General features: G+C 44.0%; 1 protein-coding gene across 1 annotated transcript in view; it reads left to right on the top strand.

The window, feature by feature from the left end:
* Window positions 1-18431, top strand: part of NIBAN1 (niban apoptosis regulator 1) — a 234590-nt gene that overhangs the window by 113450 nt on the left and 102709 nt on the right. The window contains exons 3-4 of the mRNA XM_030205896.1: window positions 6247-6378; window positions 11269-11383. Coding sequence (XP_030061756.1) covers window positions 6247-6378; window positions 11269-11383 — 247 coding nt within the window. The remainder of the gene's footprint in view (window positions 1-6246; window positions 6379-11268; window positions 11384-18431) is intronic.

Here is an 18431-nt window from a genome sequence, read left to right as displayed (position 1 = left end):
GAACTTTTCCAAGTTCCTTGAGATGGCTTCTACGATTACAGCCTCTAGATCTAGAAAATTATTTCCCATACCAAAGGCATTGGTATACAAAGCTCTCCAGAAATTACCCTTTTCCCCCATTTCTATTAAAATATTTGATGCCTTATATTTCTAAGGGTTATTAATGACTTTGGGGCTTTTCTCACTCATTCCCAGCGAATTTAGTTTAAAGCCCTCTTTAGTACATTAGCCAGTCTTTTACAGAAGACACTTCATCCCTTCTTTGATAGCTCTTGGAAAATCATCCCATTGGCTAGGAAACTGAAACAGTCACGTTGGCACATCCATGCAGCCACACAAGCTCCAGGATGACAGCTTCCCTCATTTGGCCTTTACCTTGAACAGGAAGGATCAATGAGAACATAGCCTGTGCACCTAACTGTCCCAGAGCCATAAAGTCACATTTGATACGTTCAGTGGGATACCTAGCAGTATCATTTGTGTCAACATTGATGAATAGCATAGGATAATGGTCAGTAGGCTTGATGCTACATCTTGAATATTGGCACTAGGTAGACAGCACACCTCCCTGGACATCATGTCTGGTTGGCATATGACGCCTCTGTACCTCTCAGAGGAGAATCACCAACCACCACTACATTTTGCTTCTTATTGGCCACTGATCCAGCAGCTGTGGGATTTTTGAGCTTTGTTCCTCCTGCTCTTGAGTCATTTTCAGCTCTTCTACCTCCAGGGTTCCAAACTGGTTCTTCAGTTCAACAGAAGATGGAGTTGAGTAGTTGATTTTGCAGGATCCGGCGATGTGTCCAACTGTCCTCTTTCTGCATAATATCTTCTTCCCCTTTGCTGGAAATCCTTGATGCCTCAAGATGCATTTCCGGAATGGATATCTGTTTGTCACAGATGCTTCTTAGTCATGCCACCTCTTCTCTTAGTTCTTGTACTTATTTCATGAGGGATTCAATGTGCATACCTTTAGCACATGAAACCAGTCCCTCACCTTGGATCAAGCATTCAGTCTGGACAGAGGCAGAAGCTGTAAGGAGAGCAGCAGCTTTGGGGGGCACGATGTTTCTTAGTCATACTTCAACTATAGAAGCTTTTTGTACATGTAGATAGAAAGAAAAAGACCCACCAAAATCCCAACCCTATTTTTTCCTTCACCTGTTCTGTAAGTTACAAGAAGTAGGTAGTTACTTTAAAGCGAGATCTAAGAACTTGTTCAGATTCCCTATGTGCATAGGCAGTCGGTGGTCCAACTGTTTGGGGAGGCTAAAGGGGGTGGGGTTAGGGGTGGGGCCAGGGGTGGTGCTTAAATCCATAATTGTCTGATAACACAGAAAAAAAAAAATAAAAGTCACAATTAATACCTTTTATTAAATTTAGATATTAGATATGTATCATATGTCAAAGAATAAAGTGGTTGCTCAAAGCATATACTAACCACAATCGCTCAACTGCAAAACACTATGCACAACTTTGTGCAAAAACACACTCAGAACCTTACTGTACCATAAATATTACACTGAGCAGAACCTAATACACCAATACACCACCCATACGGAAAATGCAGACCGTCAACAATATGAAACAAGGGATCATAATATCATGATACGTGTAGAGCCACAAAACACCTTAATTCTTGTTTAATGTGGGATAAAATGCCATAAATAAGTAAATAAATATAAACTTTTAATGTTGAGCACCTAATTCTCAAAGTGCACATATTCCAAACACTATAATGAAAGTAAAATGATCTTTTCTACCTTTGTTGTCTGGTGACTTTGTTTTTCTGATCATGCTGGCCCAGTATCCGATTCTGCTGCTATCTGTCCTCTTAACTCCGTTTCCAGGGCTTCCTTTCCATTTATTTCTTTATTTTCCGCCTTTCTTCTTCATTTCTTGCCCTACATCCATAAGTAAAAGCTGGGTCCTCCACAGACTTGACTGTCCAGTGGATCCAGCTTCTGCCTATTTTCTTCCTCCATGTGCAGTTTTTCTCTCTTCCTTTTCCCTCATCTCATCTCCTTCCTCACTCTTCCCTCCCCTTCATGTTCAGCAACCCTCCTCTCCCCTCCATTCACGCATGTCCAGCAACCCTCCTCTCTCCTCCCCTCCATCCACCCATGTCCAGCAACTCTCCTCTCCCCTGCCCTCCCCTCTCCCATGTCCAGCAACCCTCCTCTCCCCTCCCCTCCATCCACCATGTCCAGCAACCCTCCTCTCCTCTCCCCTCCACTCCATCCACCCATGTCCAGCAACTCTGCTCTCCCCTGCCCTCCCCTCTCCCATGTTCAGCAACCCTCCTCTCCCCTCCATCCACCATGTCCAACAACCCTCCTCTCCCCTCCCCTCCATCCACCCATTTCCAGCAACCCCTCCCCTCCATCCACCCATGTCTAGCAACCCTCCTCTCCCCTGCCCTCCATCCACCCTCCTCTCCCCTTCCCTCCATCCACCCATGTCCAGCAACTCTCCTCTCCCCTTCATCCACCATGTGCAGCAACCTTCCTCTCCCCTCCCCTCCATCCACCCATGTCCAGGTCGTCCATCATCTCTCCCGTCTGCCCTCAGCTCCCCGATAGCCCTCCTTTCCTTCCTGCCCCGGCCCCCCGCCCTACCTTTAAATATTGCATTTTTCCTGGAGTCGCGGGCGGCACCGGCATTGAAAGCACCAGCAGGCTCATCTTGGCTCCAGCCTTCCCTCACATGGCTCCGCCCTCTTCTGACGTATTTTCTGTTTCCGCGAGGGCGGAGCCATGCGAGAGAAGGCTGGAGCCAAGATGAGCCTGCTGCTGCTTTCAATGCCAGCGCCACCCGCGACTCCAGGAAAAATACAATATTTAAAGGTAGGGCGGGGGGCCGGGGCAGGAAGGAAACGAGGACTATCGGGGAGCTGAGGGCAGACGGGAGAGATGATGGACGACCTGGCTGGGGAACGGGGAAGCCTGCAGCTCGCGGGGTGGAGGCAGCAGGGGGAAAAGGTCACTCACGGTCGGTTGGGCTGGGGAGGCTTAGCCTCCCCAAGCCTTTTATACGAGGTGCCTATGCCTATGTGGCTGCAGGTCTATGTACTTCCTTTCCTATTATTGGAGTATACAGTGATTTAGCTTATCCTTTCAGACTTCAGAATTGTATTTTATGTATCTGATATGTAGTGTACTGTGTTTGCTTTGTAGGCTTAATTCAAGGGATTAATCTTACTAATTAGAGACCCAGAAATAAAACTGATCTCTATTAATCAGTACATATATTGGCATGCACTGAGAACCAAATGTATATAGCTATACCTTATGCATATTGAAAAAAATAATTAATAATATTCACCCCAGCAATCCAGAAACCCAGACAGAGAATATGTACCTCATGATAGGGCTGAAAAATACTGCAGTAGGGTATTATCTTTAAGTGATAAGAATACAGCTGACCTTTTGTGTGACTTTTTAGGTATTATTTTTCAGAAATCTGAAAGTGCCTATTAAAGGACAGTCCATCTGTCCATCTGGTTGCATATTTGTGCATGCACAAACATTTGCATGGTCTAAAGTAGAAGAACAGGGAATGTGTGTGGGAACAGTAGCAGGTGGAGGGCAGGATACAGCAGTGGCTTTTAGTGTCAGCCTGACCCCATGACAGCAGGAGAGGATATGTGTTTAAGAGCTTCTCCTGTTGTCACTCCAGCTGGGAATGTTTACAAGGAAAATCAGGAAGCAGCTCCTGGTTAATGTTTTATAGCTAAAGAGATGCTCTGTTGCTCAGCCTCATCCTAAAGAGAAACCTTCATGTGCAGGCATGAGGAGAGCAGGACAGAGGGATCAGAGGGGTAAGAAAACATGGGGGACGGGTGAGGGAATAAGAAGGGTGAGAGAATGCGTTGCCAGGTGAGGTCAGAAAAGAGTGTAACAGCCCACACACATACACTAGCCTCCCCTCCCCCCACACACCTGCCTCCCCACTCTGTTCAATCTCAGATAGCCTCCCCCCCCACCCCGTCTCATACACTTACATTCCTTCCTACACATGCACCCCCCCCCATACATATATTTTTTCCAGATACACACAAGCACACACATATATACACACCTAAACCACCTGCAAATAGGTGGGAAAATGTGGGATACAAGTGTAATAAATAAATAAAAAATAACCATAGAAGCAAACACACAAACTGCAACAAAAATATATCCCCGCCCACAAACCCCCTGCAGCCTACCAAGCCAGACTTCACTATTCCTCTAGTAAGGTCTCCCACAACATACCTGACTTTGCTGAAAGGGAAGGGGAAATACGTTAATGTGCTAACTTGTTGTAGCCTGATTTCACCTTTAGAATTTCAATGTGAAACTGAATTTGCTTAGATGTTCATATTAGAAGCATCCACATGTCTAAATGGCAGTGTTTAAGAGACAGGAAGAGGGGCAGGTGAGAGATATGCATGGAGACAGGAGGGGGACAAAGCAGTGCGATTTTCAAAGCAGTACATTTTTATGGTTTATAGTAGTGGCCTGTTCTTGAGGCCTGTTAAAGGGGTAACATAGCAATCTGCTCTTCATAGACCTATTTTAATTAAATCAGCTAATTGCACCAAAGGCTGTGGGTGCACTAACTTGTTTAGTTTTGACAGAGCCTAGGTGTAGCCTGCCTTCAGTTTAACTGCTCCTGGGAGATTAGGCAGCGCACCAGAGTTTCAGTAATGATGGGTACCATGTAGTTTGCACTGTACACATATAAACTGTTGGCCCAATAGTGAGTAGTTGTGTTTGGCAATTTCTTTTACACTGCTGGCTGTAGCAGTTAAAAAAAATTATAAAAAATACAGATATTGTAATGCCATTTAGACATGTGGAAACTCACTACATCCAAATGGCATGATATTAAGGCCCTCCCATTAGCACACCCTGCCATCATCCTACACATCACCAAACCCACACCATCATCAGACCCCCATCTCGGCAACAACAGCCCCCTCAACATCACAAGCTCTTTCCCCAACATCAGCAGCTCTTTCCCTGACATCACCAGCCTCCTCTTCTGGCATGAATGGCCTCACTCAGACATTACAAGCCTCCTTCTCAGCACCAACAGTCTCTCCTAACAAGAACAGACCCATCCTCCCTGAAGGCCCCCCATGTGTGGACACAAGCCTGACAAATGGCATCCTCCTCTTTTCTCCCAGGGCTCGAGGCCCCCCAAATTGGCCTAGGGCTGCAAGTCCACCTTCCCACCATCCTGCACAATGCAATCCCTGGGCTTACTGAGGGTCCCTGGTGTTTAATGGGACAGAAATATGCTCATTTGCTCCTGCCTCATGTCCTCTGGGATCCAAAATGGCTGCTGAGAACTTTAGCGGTAATATTGAGATACTAGTGTTAGAGGTCAAGCTTTCATATATGGACTTTTTACTAGTAGACATCTTGGCGGCAATTTTGGATCCCAGAGGCCATTAGTTGGGGAGTGAGTGGGCATTTCTTCACCCCACTACACCAGGGACTCCTGGTAAGCCCGTGGACATCATCAGGGGGAATGAGTGGAAGGGCAACTTGCAGCCTCAGGCCGATTTTAGGGGGTTACAGGAAGGCTGCCACATGTTGAGCATGTGCCCACACATGGGAGCCTGTAGGGAAGGGGTCTGTTCTTTCAGGGGGTGGTGTTGGTGCTGCAGGATGGTCTTTTGGTGCTGGGGGGGGCTGATGATATTAGGGAGGGAGCTGTTCTTATAGGGAGAGGGGCTTTTAATGCTAGGATGGGGGCTCTGTTGATGTCAAGAGAGGGGGAATTTGGGGATCATCACATCAGGACGGAGGCCGCCTTTGCTGAGGGGGGAGTGATCTTAGAAAGCTGTTCCCATGTCTATGCAAGGGTGGAAAGTATAGTTTTTTTCTCCACATTTAGCTTTGGAAAATCGCTGTTCCCTCTGGATATAGGCGGGCTTTATACTATGCAGCCCTGCTCGTATTTTACAAAAGGCTGTGCATTTGCAGAGCATCTTGTAAAATACTGTGGGAATTCCACACATCCTGACTTGAACACTGAAATTCCCCTCTACACAGCCTTTCTAAAATGCCACGCCACATTTCTAATCGGTTCTTCTACATTAAGTGTCTCCTTATATTTAACATCTTAACTCAGAGAATAACAATCCCACTACTCCCATGCATGTGTGTTTAAGTCTGGAATAAAATGTATTGATTAGAAAAAGGTTAGCATGCTGAACTGTTGTGAGATCTATAAAATTTCTCTTCCCAGCCTTCCTCAGATCAAGCTATGGTCTTGTACGAAGCAGAACTTTCACAGTTTGCAGATGACTTGAAAAAGTGGAAAGACAGATACATTGTGGTGAAAAATGAGTATGCCGTGGAGAGCTATGAAAGTAGAGAGGTAAGCCTCAGATTCTAAGCCAGGGGGTTCCCAAACCTGTTCTGGGGGAACCCCAGACACTCAGGTTTTCTGGATATCCACACTGAATATGCATGAAAGAAATTTAAATGCAGTGGAAGCAGTGCATGCAAATCAATCTCATGAACAGGCATGCTTTTCTGAAGCAGGCTGCAAACACTGTAGAACTGTTTATAGCTATTCTGCATGCTGTTTTAGATTCTTTAATTGGTAATTTTTCAATTTGCATTTCTTATCTTTTCATTACTTTTTATCCTTTAATTGTTTTGGGCTGCATGTTGATTAAAAGTATGTTATTGGGGAAAATAACCTACCTTTAATTGTGTGATTAATTGCAATTAAAATTTTAATCACCATGCAGCTCTACTCTTGAATATTCATGAGAGATATCCAGAAAACCTGACTGGCTGAGGTTCCCCCAAGACAGATTTGTGAACTGTTCTAAGCACAGTAATGTCAGGGCTGCATATGCAGTTGATTATAGTCCATTTCTGCTTGATTAAAGATCAAAAACAGCTTGCAAATAACTTGTAAATTTCTGGCAGTGGTGAATTTAAGTACTTATGAAGACATTGATGCTGATGCATGTATTTGATAAGATACTCGCATGGAGGGTAATTCTACAGGGTGGGGCAAAAAAAGTAACCCCCTAGAGTTTTTTGGTGTTTTCACAGCAACTGCTTGGAAAGTCAATGTGAAATTTTACAACTTTATTTGTTATTACTATCTACATTTATGTGCTGAATGGAATGATATTATCTCTAAACACAGTAAAGTTACAGACGTTATTGTGCCCAGCAATTTTTGCACGTTCAAAAATGTTTACACAATAAAACTTCCATTATCTATATATATAAAAGGCACCACTGAAGCCTCCAGCCGGAAGTGTGAAGTGCCAGAGATATCCGGTTTCCCCATGACTGAAGGAAAACAGCACAGCAGGAAATCCCACGAAACAGTGAAGGACTCAGAGGGGGGAGGGGAGAGAGATGCCCTCACTCTCTCTGTAACAAAAACACAGAACAGCAGGAAACAACACTGAAGGACTGGACTCGGAGGGGGGAGGGAGAGAGGGCAGAGGGCAGGGACAGGGACACACACACTCCCACATGCACACTCTGAAGAAAACCTTGCTAGCCCCCGGTTCATTTGCATCAGAAACGGTTTTTTTTTACTAGTTTGAAATAAAGAAAAAAGAAACCCCAAAACAGGATACTAGCTTACTGTTAATGACGTCAAAGTGACATAGAGCTTTGTAAACAAGAATTTGAATAATTTGTATTTGATAATATGATAATTTACAGATAATTTCTTTAAAAGCATTTCAGATTGGAACAGCAATCATGGGCAAGGTGTCAGCAGATGATCTGGGACAGCCTACCACAGAGTCAGTGGACGAGGCTGTTGAGAACTTCTCAAAGCAACTGAAGGCCTCTGTTAAAGCTGGGGGTAGGGGTGACTGCAAAATTCTGACACATTCCCCCTGATATTCACCTGGCGGTGGTCAGTGTTTTTTTAAATGCTGATTGACACCGGTGCCAGGTCATGTCTGGGCACTGGCACTGAATATCGGGGGCTAATTTTGGATGAGCTGGCCACCCCGTCAATATTCAGCCAGGGCCTACATAAGACAGTTATGTGGGTCCTGGCTGAATATCAGGCCGGCACCCACATAACTAATTAAAAAAAACCTGCATCCCTGGTGGTCCAGCGGTGGTGGTTGGGGGCAGGTGTGCAGCTCCTTTGCTCTTGCCCCTTGTGGTACCCTTCCAAAATGGCTACCATGACCTCAGTGCTGGCTGAGTGACTTGGGTGCTGGCACTGAAAATTGCTGGCACTCACATAACCCAGGCTCTAACCTGGTGCTGCCCCTTGTACCATCCCAATCTGAGCAATGTTTTGGTGAGGTGAGCGGTCAGAGATGATATTCAGCAGCACTGCCCAGTTTAATGCCACTGAATATCGGTGGCTGGGCAGCTCAGAGCAATTTAAGCGGGTCGGAGCCTCTCCAGCCCGCTAAAATAGCTCTGAATATCAGGGCCATTGTTAATTGTATCATTTGAATGATGTTATGTTAGTGTGTTTTAGCTTTAATATTTTTAATGTGCAAAAAATCAATATAGCTTAAGATAATAAAATGTTGTTTAATAGTAGTAAGTTCAATGATTTAATAAGTACATAAAATTTCTCATTGAAATTCAAGGTGGTTGGTTGCAGAGAAAACTAGAAGAAATTGTTGGGGATTACTTTATTGTGCCACACTGTGTTCAACAGGGAACCTACCAAATGTGTTAGTTATGTTGCCTAAGCACTCTGGGGCAATTCTACAATTGGATGCTTATATTAAGGTGCTCCAACAGAAATCCACACATGCAGAGAACTCTATGGCCCCATGGGAGAGGAAAAAAGTGGGTAGAGGACCACGGGCTCCAGAGACGTTTAGATCTGACTTTTTTGCTTATCAGATTTGAAGGCACATATCGTCTTTACAAAGGTCTTTTTTAAGACCACTTTATTGTGAAATGCTTCACATCCGGAGATTTTGAAGTTTATTTTAAAAGACTCCTGAAGCAGGCCTTTTGGGCCCAAACACAGCGTTGTGCTGAGTCCTTGATTAATAAATCTTCTTAAACATAAGATTGTCCTTCTCATCTCTGCAGTCCGTGGCCCTCTACCCACTTTTTTCCTCTCCATTAAGGTGCCTCAAAGATGCTTGATGAGAACCTATTCTATAATACACAGTAACCCAGTAAACGACGACAGATAAAGACTTTCATGGTCCATCCAGTCTGCCGAACAAAATAGCCAGAGCCATGCCTGCCACTCTGTGTGAGCCCCAGTCACCCATTCTTAAACACTATTGCCTCTGGTACAACTTAGATTGTAATTGCTCCCAGAAGAGGGAAATACCTACCACACCTGAATATAACTCAACTCGAACTACTACTGAAAAAGGTATGAGCCAAGCCATTATAAATACATTACATAGGGGTCCTTTTACAAAGACACGCTAACAGATTTAGCGCATGCTAAATGATAAGACGCCCTTAGGAATATAGGACTAGATTTTATATATCGCACTAAAAATTTGACACCATAATGAAATTCACTTAGGAGTGTTTTATAAAATACGCCTAAATTTCCACATCGTTTATAGAATATGCCAAGCGCTGATGCACACGACTAAATTTAGTCGGGGCCAATTACAGCAGGTAAAACCTGGTGTAAATCCGAACGCCTAAATTAGATGCGGAGTGGGTGTATTCTATAAAAACATGCATACATTTTAGAAACGCCCACAATCTGCCCATCCCACAACCATACCCACGCCCCTTTTCAACTATGCGACTTAGAATTTCCACACACCATGTTACAGAACACACTTAGGGGTCCTTTACAAAGGCGCTCTAGCGTTTTTAGCGCACACTACAAATAAACGTGGGCATCTCTAGTGTTTAGCATGTGCTAATCATTAGTAGACACTAAAAACACTAGCATGCCTTTGTAAAAGACCCCCTTAGCAGGTAGTGTGCATAAATTCTAATTAATGCCAATTAGAGCTGATTGTTAACATCTAATTATGAGCGCTGATTAGCTTGTTAACTAATTAAGTTATGAACATTGTTATGGAATACGCTTCAATTTCTGCGTGGAAATCTTGGAGCGACATATAGAATTCCAGGGCTAATGGGTGCCTTATCATTTATGGCATGCTAATTATTAATGTGCAGTAAATCTGTTAGCACACCTTAGTAAACGGACCCCATAGAAGTAGGTGTCATTTAACTGGCACCTAACATATATGTATATTCTCCAGGGCAAGTTTATAAATGTCTACTTGAGTGTGTAAAATAGTCTCAAGTTGCTTATACAATTACCCTAAAGAAAGCCATTTTCAAAAGCTATTTTCTGTGTAAATGGCTGTCTACCCAGTTAAGAAGGCTTATGAAAATTATCTGTATTTTCATGGGAAACAACAATGCGTGCAGTTTCACATTTTCAAAACTATGCGTGTTATTTTTGTTGGAAAGAGTACCAGAAGGTGCAAATCTCTGCAACTACATTTTTGTGCAGTTTTCAAAGGGAACTGTAAATGTGCACTTCTCCTTTGAAACTTTGTGAAAAATTTGCAATTATAAATACCCATGCACTTTGCACCTGTCCATACAGTTCTGAAAATTACGCTTACATGAAGCAACACTGAATTAGATTGCTGTACTGTTTGGTCTGTTTGCATGATGTAGAACGAAGGCCTTTCATAATGGTTCATTGCTGGGAAATGAATGTGATAGGAGTGAAGTGGGGGGGGGGGGGGGGGGTGTCTCTCCAATGAGGTCACTAGAAGCACCATTAGAGTCTGAAGCTTGAAGCCATTCTGAAACAGTTTTCTAAGCTGGCTGAAAAAGATTATAGCGTAAATGAAATGTAATCCTTATCAGAGGGCCCTGGAATGCCGGGCTGATGTTTCTTCATTTGATTGGTTAACACAGAACATTGTTTCTTGAAGAGGTGCTTTCTTTCTGATAGGGATATCTGAGCACCGTAATCAGAACAACCATCATGGCAGGTTTAGAGCAGTCTTTACATTATATTTTTAACATTACAGTTTAAAAGTTTACAATAATAGTAATTTGTGGGGGTCAGTTATTTCCTCTGGAAAATTACCTGGTGTGATTAAGAGGACCTTGACATTTCCTTGGGACCTGAGCCCCCCCCCCCCCCCCCAACAGATCCTTAACTGACAGCAAATTCCCTTCCTATCAAATCCTATTATTTAAATACTGTTACTACTAATGTTTTATTTTTTAGATGGATACTCATTAACAGGAAGTTAAGTAAAATTCTCCTTCTTCTTTTATTCTCTTCCTTCAGTCCTGCCAAAAGGGAGCTGACCCTAAAAGTAAAATCTTTCCCTCTGGAGGGAAGATGGTACTGTCAGAGGAAGAATACAATGCATTATCTGATAAGCACTTCCCTGATCCCATTGGTAAGCAGCCCTGCAGACTGTCATAGCCATTTTCTGGATATGCTTATTTATTTTTTAATGCAACTGATATGAAATGGTGTCTGTTAACGCCAGAATCTATCAGCTGGGAGTTCTTAGCATATGTTTTTTTATGCCATCTTTTCAGTATCAATTGCCTTCTCTTAGTTAGATTTGAGATTTCCATGTTCAGATTTGTGTCCTGCGGCTTTGATTCATAAACCAGCAGCGGGAGCTTTGTAGTAATGGTTACCAATAGAAATAAAACAAAATAAAACATGGAAAAGAAAATAAGATGATACCTTTTTTATTGGACATAACTTAATACATTTCTTGATTAGCTTTCGAAGGTTGCCCTTCTTCGCCAGATCAGAAATAAAGCAAATGTTGGTAGATGACAGTATATATAAGTGAAACATCAAAGCATTCCAGTGACAGTCTAACAGGATGGGGGTGAATAGGTGAGAGACAGGAAGAGGGACAGGTGAGAGATATGCATGGAGACAGGAGGGGGGCAAAGCAGTATGATTTTCAAAGCAGTACATTTTTATGGTTTATAGTAGTGGCCTGTTCTTGAGGACTGTTAAAGGGGTAACATAGCAATCTGCTCTACATAGACCTATTTTAATTAAATCAGCTAATTGCACCAAAGGCTGTGGGTGCACTAACTTGTTTAGTTTTGACAGAGCCTAGGTGTAGCCTGCCTTCAGTTTAACTGCTCCTGGGAGATTAGGCAGTGCACCAGAGTTTCAGTAATGATGGGTGCCATGTAGTTTGCACTGTACACATATAAACTGTTGGCCCAATAGTGAGTAGTTGTGTTTGGCAATTTCTTTTACACTGCTGGCTGTAGCAGTTAAAAAAAATTATAAAAATACAGATATTCAGTGCCTGTATCTGGATAGTGGCTGGTGCTGAATATCCAGACAGAGCGGTCACTGGCAACTAGGAATGTAGCTACATGGGGCCACGGGAGCATGGCCCCCCGTAGATTTGGCCCTGGCCCCCCACCGCTAACCACTTCGACCCCCCCTCCCGCCGCCAACTCTTCCCCGTTGTCGCCGTTGGCTACCTTTGCTGGTGGGGGTCCCCAGCCCCCGCCAGCCGAAGTCCTCTTCTCCGGCTCGGCCACGTTGCTGATCTGCAGGACGTCAGACTCACAGAAACAGAAGCCTTGCAGATCAGCAACGCGGCCATGCCGGAGAAGAGGACTTCGGAAGCAAAGGTACCTGATGACGATGGCGGCAGCGGGGAGGGTTGGCGGCAGCAGGAGGGGGGGTCGAAAGGGTTGGCACTGGGGAGGTCAAAGGTGGTGGTGGCGGTGGGGGGGGGGTATAAAATGGTGGTGGGGGGTCAGTGGCACCAGGGGGGCTAAAATGTGCCCCCTCACCTTGGGCTGTGGACCCCCCTCCTGCTGAAGTCTGGCTACTCCCCTGCTGGCAACATCATAGCCATCTGAATATTGCTTCTATTTGGATAGCTCTGGAGACTGCCCATGCTCTATCCACAACCCTACCTAGATAATGCAGTTGAAAATCACTGGATAGACCTGGCCAATGACACTTATCTGGATAGCAGAGTTTGCTGTCAGGATAAATGCTTTTAAAGTAAGTTTACCGGTCCCAGGGGCTCTGCTAATTTACGTAATTACAGAGATACCAAGACACGCATTAGGCATGTGACACATGCATTTGTCTGCCCTTACACGCTCACATACCAAGCACCCCTCTTCTTACACTCCCCTGCTGTTCGGCATTTGTTCCTTTCTCTTCCCTCCTTCTCCTTCTGCCCCCACATGTCCAGAATTTATTTTCTCTGTCTTTCACTTTCCCTGGTGCAGCATCTCTCTTCCCCCACCATTCTCCAGCATATCTCCCTCTCCGCCCCCCCCAGTCCACCTTCAAACTTATCTTTATCATGAGTGGTTGCTGGGGGGTGGCAGTGATTAATACATGCTACCTCCCACTAGCCCCAGAGCCTTCCTTCTGCTCTGCCGCATCCCATACTCTCAGACAACTTCCTATTTCCACCAGAGCAGAATGTAGTGACCTCTGGTGATAAAGACAAGTTTTAAGGTGGAATGCAGGAGGGAGTGAGAGAGATGCTAGATCTGGAGGGGAAAGGGAGGGAGATTTACTGAATCACAAGGGGAGGAAAGGGAGGAATACTGGACCATGAAGGGAGGGAGAGATGTTAGACCATAAGGAAAAGGGAGGGAAGAGAGGGAGAGAGATTTGACCATAGAGCAGGGGAGGAGAACGAGCAGAAGAGATGCTTCACCATGGAAGAAGGTAGAAGGGAGATGCAAGACTGTTGTCCTTTGTGTCAGGGGTCCTCACACTATTGACCTAGAATGCATGTAAAACAAGAGGTATGAGGAGGTACTTTTGGGAGGAGGAGGGGGTTTGTGGACCAACTTACAAGTTTCTCTTTGCGTATTTTGCATCCATTTTATATATGGGATTGAACCAGAGGAAGTTAAATAATTTTTGGTGCTCCTTTCATTTGCAAATTAAACAACATATGGATATTTCCAAATTTATACCCCAGGTGCATCACTACTACTACTACTATTTAGCATTTTATCACTAGAAAACTTCACTCATTGGCCTTCAGTTTCACTCACTGTGGTGGTAGATCTCTTTGGGATGGGCCAAAATTTGGGACCTTGGTGTCTCTGTGATTGCAGAGTGTTATGATTAAATCAAAAAACTGTGGTTTAAGAGAACACCTGAAAAGCAAATTCAGATTCCCTCTATCACTGAATCTTTGGGACTCTGGACAACTCACTTCACTCACCAATGCATCATGTTATCTAATTGTAATTGAAGAACAATATTAATAACACTGAGGCCAATACAGAAAGCCATGTGGTAGAGCTGTGTGCCGATGGCTGAGTGCATGGCTTCCACTGTGAAATTAGGGAGAAAATAAATTGGGCTATGCAGGAAGCTATTGAGATATAAATTCAAAGCACACCAAACTTGCCTTCTAATCAGAGAAACTCTGCCGGACACATGTGCTCAAAGGTTCTGCTTTAAGGGCAGCTTCAATGTGCGTATGTCCAAAGAAAGCGAAAATGCCAGCACATCCGCATATGAACCAGAATGTTGTCCTGTGCATAAATATTAGCCTTACCAAAAATGTGTTTTGCATAACAGATTTTTGTGAGGTGGACATTTATGTGTAGAACAACATTTTAGTTCCTGCACAGATGTATGCTGGCACTTTTGTGTTCTTTGAACAAGCGCACAGAGCTACTGCCTCCTGTTCTGTCTTTTCACTTGTTAAGGTCACAGACAAAAAAGAAAAAAATTCACATTACGTACCAAAAACTGGAATCAATTCCTCTCGACTCACTCATCTATGCTGCCTTGGACCTGGTGGTAAATTTCTCGTATTGTGCGTGTTTTAAAATTCCCTCTTTGCTTCTGTGCATTTCGGTGGAATACCTAATGGATTAATTACCATCTATTTTAATGTACTGTGCACTCATGCATTTCACATGAGTTACCTTCTATGCTGAACTCCTTTGTGCATTGTGGGGTAGATAATAGATTTAAGAAAGAGCCCCAAAATTTAGGTGTTGGGATGATGCACGTTAAGGGTGAATTCTATAATGGCAGTTCCACATGGAGCAGCTATTATAGATACTAGCATTAAGTCTGCAGTTTCTTTCCTGCCTGTAGGCATGAACATTTATGCAGTGCCCCCTTGTGGGCATCCCTGGGTCCAGGCCTGGTTGGTCTTCCTTGGGCCGGATCCTTTGGGCCCTGGAATGATTGGCATCTGGTGCCTCCACCTGTGGAAGAAAATTGTTAGTGAGTGGGATTTCCTTCCTTTCCCCCACAAAATTCAAAAAGACCAGTGTGAAGGCTGACTGAAAAGTTAAAAAGTATTTGTAATTTATTTTATATGAAGCATTGAGACCTTTGCTTATGATAATCAACTTATTAAGTCCTCTGAATGAATGGTGCTCAATAAGCAAACTACTAAACAAGTACTCTTGAACCCAGTCAGTCTGCTTGCCAATGTAGCGGCTTTAATCACTTCTTCATGGTCCTTTATTAAGTCATTTTATTGGAGTGGCAGTATTATCTATGTCCCCCTTACGACACTGACTGTGTCCCCAAAGGCCTTGACCTGGGCTGGCTCCCAGGGGCTGCTCTGCTGCTGAACCTCACCCTGAGCTGCTCCCAAGGACTGCTCAGCTTTTCAGCCTAGGCACCAATTTTGCCCTCAACCAGGGGGCCAGAGCCCAAAGTAGGGGGGGAACATTTTAGCCCGCCTCCCCCAGCCACCGCCCCTCCCCTGCCGCTTCTGACCCTCCCCACCGCCGCTTCCGACTGCCACCCCAGAGCCAATTTGCCCCCCATAGCTACGCCACTGCCCTCAACAACCTATTTTTCTGCCTTGCCCATGCACCCGAAGGCTGCTTTCCTGCTGTTATCAGGAGGAGCCTGACATAGCTCTTATAGCCTGTGGCCTGCAATTCCAGGGTTTCCACAATGGAAGGAAGTCTCCTTCTTAACCAAAAGGCCAAGAGCCAGAGACCTGAGACAGAATCTCTGTTGCAGAGAGACATGACCCTGAGTCTGAAACCCAGGAAAGGTCATGGCTAGCCTACTCCATTTATATTCTGATGAGGAGTTTCCCTACCCCATGATCAGTCTCAGTTACCTTTACTTACTGTGTGTGCATTATTAACCTCAACTTTATTTATCTATCCCCAAAGTGTGTAAATATTGATCATGTAGTCTATGTTTCCTTACAGTGAGAAATCCACATATCCACTCATTGTGCTGCTCACCTCCTCCCCCCTTAGCTCAGTGTTGTAGTGATTTTCAATTGGTTACATTTCACCCACAGGGGCTGCTACCAGAGCACAAGGTTGGCTGCAGGCAATTTTCACCAGTTGCAGATTGCAACTTGCTGGGCGGTCCAGCGGTCGCATAGCCCGCCCCACATCAGCTGGCTGATTGGCTCTGTCTCTATGTCAAATTTGGAGCAGGAATGAGGCTTGGTGCATCTCAAGCCTCATTCTGGCTCCCAGAGATAGGTTCGTTACTTTTTAAAAGTACTTAAGTGAAAAGTAAAAGTACTGGCTTCAAAAGTAGTAAAGTAAAAGTAGAAAATCTATTAAAAAAATACTCAAGTAAAAGTAATAAAGTACAGCTCTTAAAAGTACTCTTTTTACTATGAAGTAAAAAGTATTATTAACAAGTTAAGCCACAGAATTTAGTAGTTTACAAGCAAATTTCCAGGGGGGGTCATACAAGGTTCTTCCTAGACCCCCCCCCCCCCCCCCCCCCCCGTGCATTGCAGTGGGCAGAAGAAATTAATACACATATTGGAAAACAAAATAAGCTGGATTAGTACAGATCAGTCTTACACAGACATTTGGGGTCCTGTTTATTAAGGCAGCTAGCATTTTCACTGTGCGCTAACCCTAGAGACACCCATATATTCCTATGGGTGTCTCTAGTGTTAGCACATGCTAATTTTTAGCATGCGCTAAAAACGTTAGCACGCTTACAGCGTGGCTTAGTAAACAGGGTCCTTAATGCTAACAGAATACCCAGCCTTTTTCAAACATGAACAGAGGTGAAATATAGAATAAGTAACCACAAAATAAAAATAGAAATATGTAGACAAAAATTAAACTGAACCCCTGAGAAGCCATACTCTGCATACAGTGCAAAACCAAAAAAACAGAAACAGTTACACATTCCTTTGTACCATGCAAAATATAAAGAGAGCAGATATACATTTCAAAAACTTACATATTCCAATTGCTACATTAAAAATTAACAAATAAAACAAAAAGAGAAATTAAGTGATACATTTTTATTAGACTAACATTAACATTTTTTGATTAGTTTTTGGAGGCGAAAAACTCTTCCTTAAGTCAGGACAAGCGTACTATTACATTACTGTACTGTCTGAACCTGAAGAAGTAGGTTTTGGTCTCCGAAAGTCAGTCAAAAAATCTCTCTATATAAAAGGCACCACCAACGTTCTAAATGAAGCCTCCAGCCGGAAGTGTGAAATGGTGTAGATATCCGGTTTCCCCATGAGTGTCTGCCCCGCCCTCTCTCTCTCTGTAACACAGCAGGAATCCTGACAAAGACAAACAGTGAAAAACACAGCAGGAATCCTGCATAATTACCAAACACTGCTCTCCGAAACTGGGAGGGGGGAGGGAGGGGAGAGAGGGCAGAGGGGAGGGGGGAGAGAGGGGAGGGGGGAAACTCTCACTCTCTCTCAGTCACACACACACTCGCACATTCACTCTCCCTCAAACGTGCACACTCTGATAAAAACCTTGCTAGCGCCCATTTCATTTGCATCAGAAACGGACCTTTTTTTACTAGTATATATATAAAAAGGTGCCATCTTATTTTTTTTCTTTTATTTCTATTTATTAACTTTTGACGTAGACTACCACAGTTACTGCATTACTTTATCCTAAACTAAAAATAAAATTATTTTTTCTACCTTTGCTGTCTGGCCATTTAAGTTTTTCCAATTTTGTTATTCCCAATCTCTGGTTACTGCTTTCCTGTCTTCTTAAACTCTCTTTCCAAGGGTCTCCTCTCTGTGTGTCATTTTTTTCTCCTGTCTTCTTTACTTCTTCCACTATAACCAACTCCAACACTGATCTGTTCCAGCTCTGTGGGTGCTTGAGCATCCCCAATATTGAGCAAACCCTGTGTCCAGGGAGGGGTAATTTCTATTGGGTTTAGCATCTCCAGTCATTCTGAAAAGTTGACTCCTATGTCCCCACCTATCTAGTCTTGTCCAGTTTCCCTCACTTTCCCCAGCTCATAGCCTATGTCTCTGCCCCCACCTTTATCCAGCATTACCCCATCTCTCTGTCACGCTCTCTCCTTCCCCTCCCATCCAGTCTTGCTTTGTTTCTCTCTCCCTCCCCACCGATCCAGTGTTGCCCAATTTCTCTTTCCTCCAGCCCATAGCATCTGTTTTCCCCCCTTATATCCAGTATTGCCCCATCTCTATCTCCCTCCCCACCCATCCAGTCTTGTCTAAT

The sequence above is a fragment of the Microcaecilia unicolor genome, chromosome 6 (assembly GCF_901765095.1).
Source record: "Microcaecilia unicolor chromosome 6, aMicUni1.1, whole genome shotgun sequence".
NCBI lineage: Eukaryota > Metazoa > Chordata > Amphibia > Gymnophiona > Siphonopidae > Microcaecilia > Microcaecilia unicolor.
Note: the sequence above shows the minus strand (reverse complement) of the source record. Positions and strands in the feature narration are given on the sequence as shown.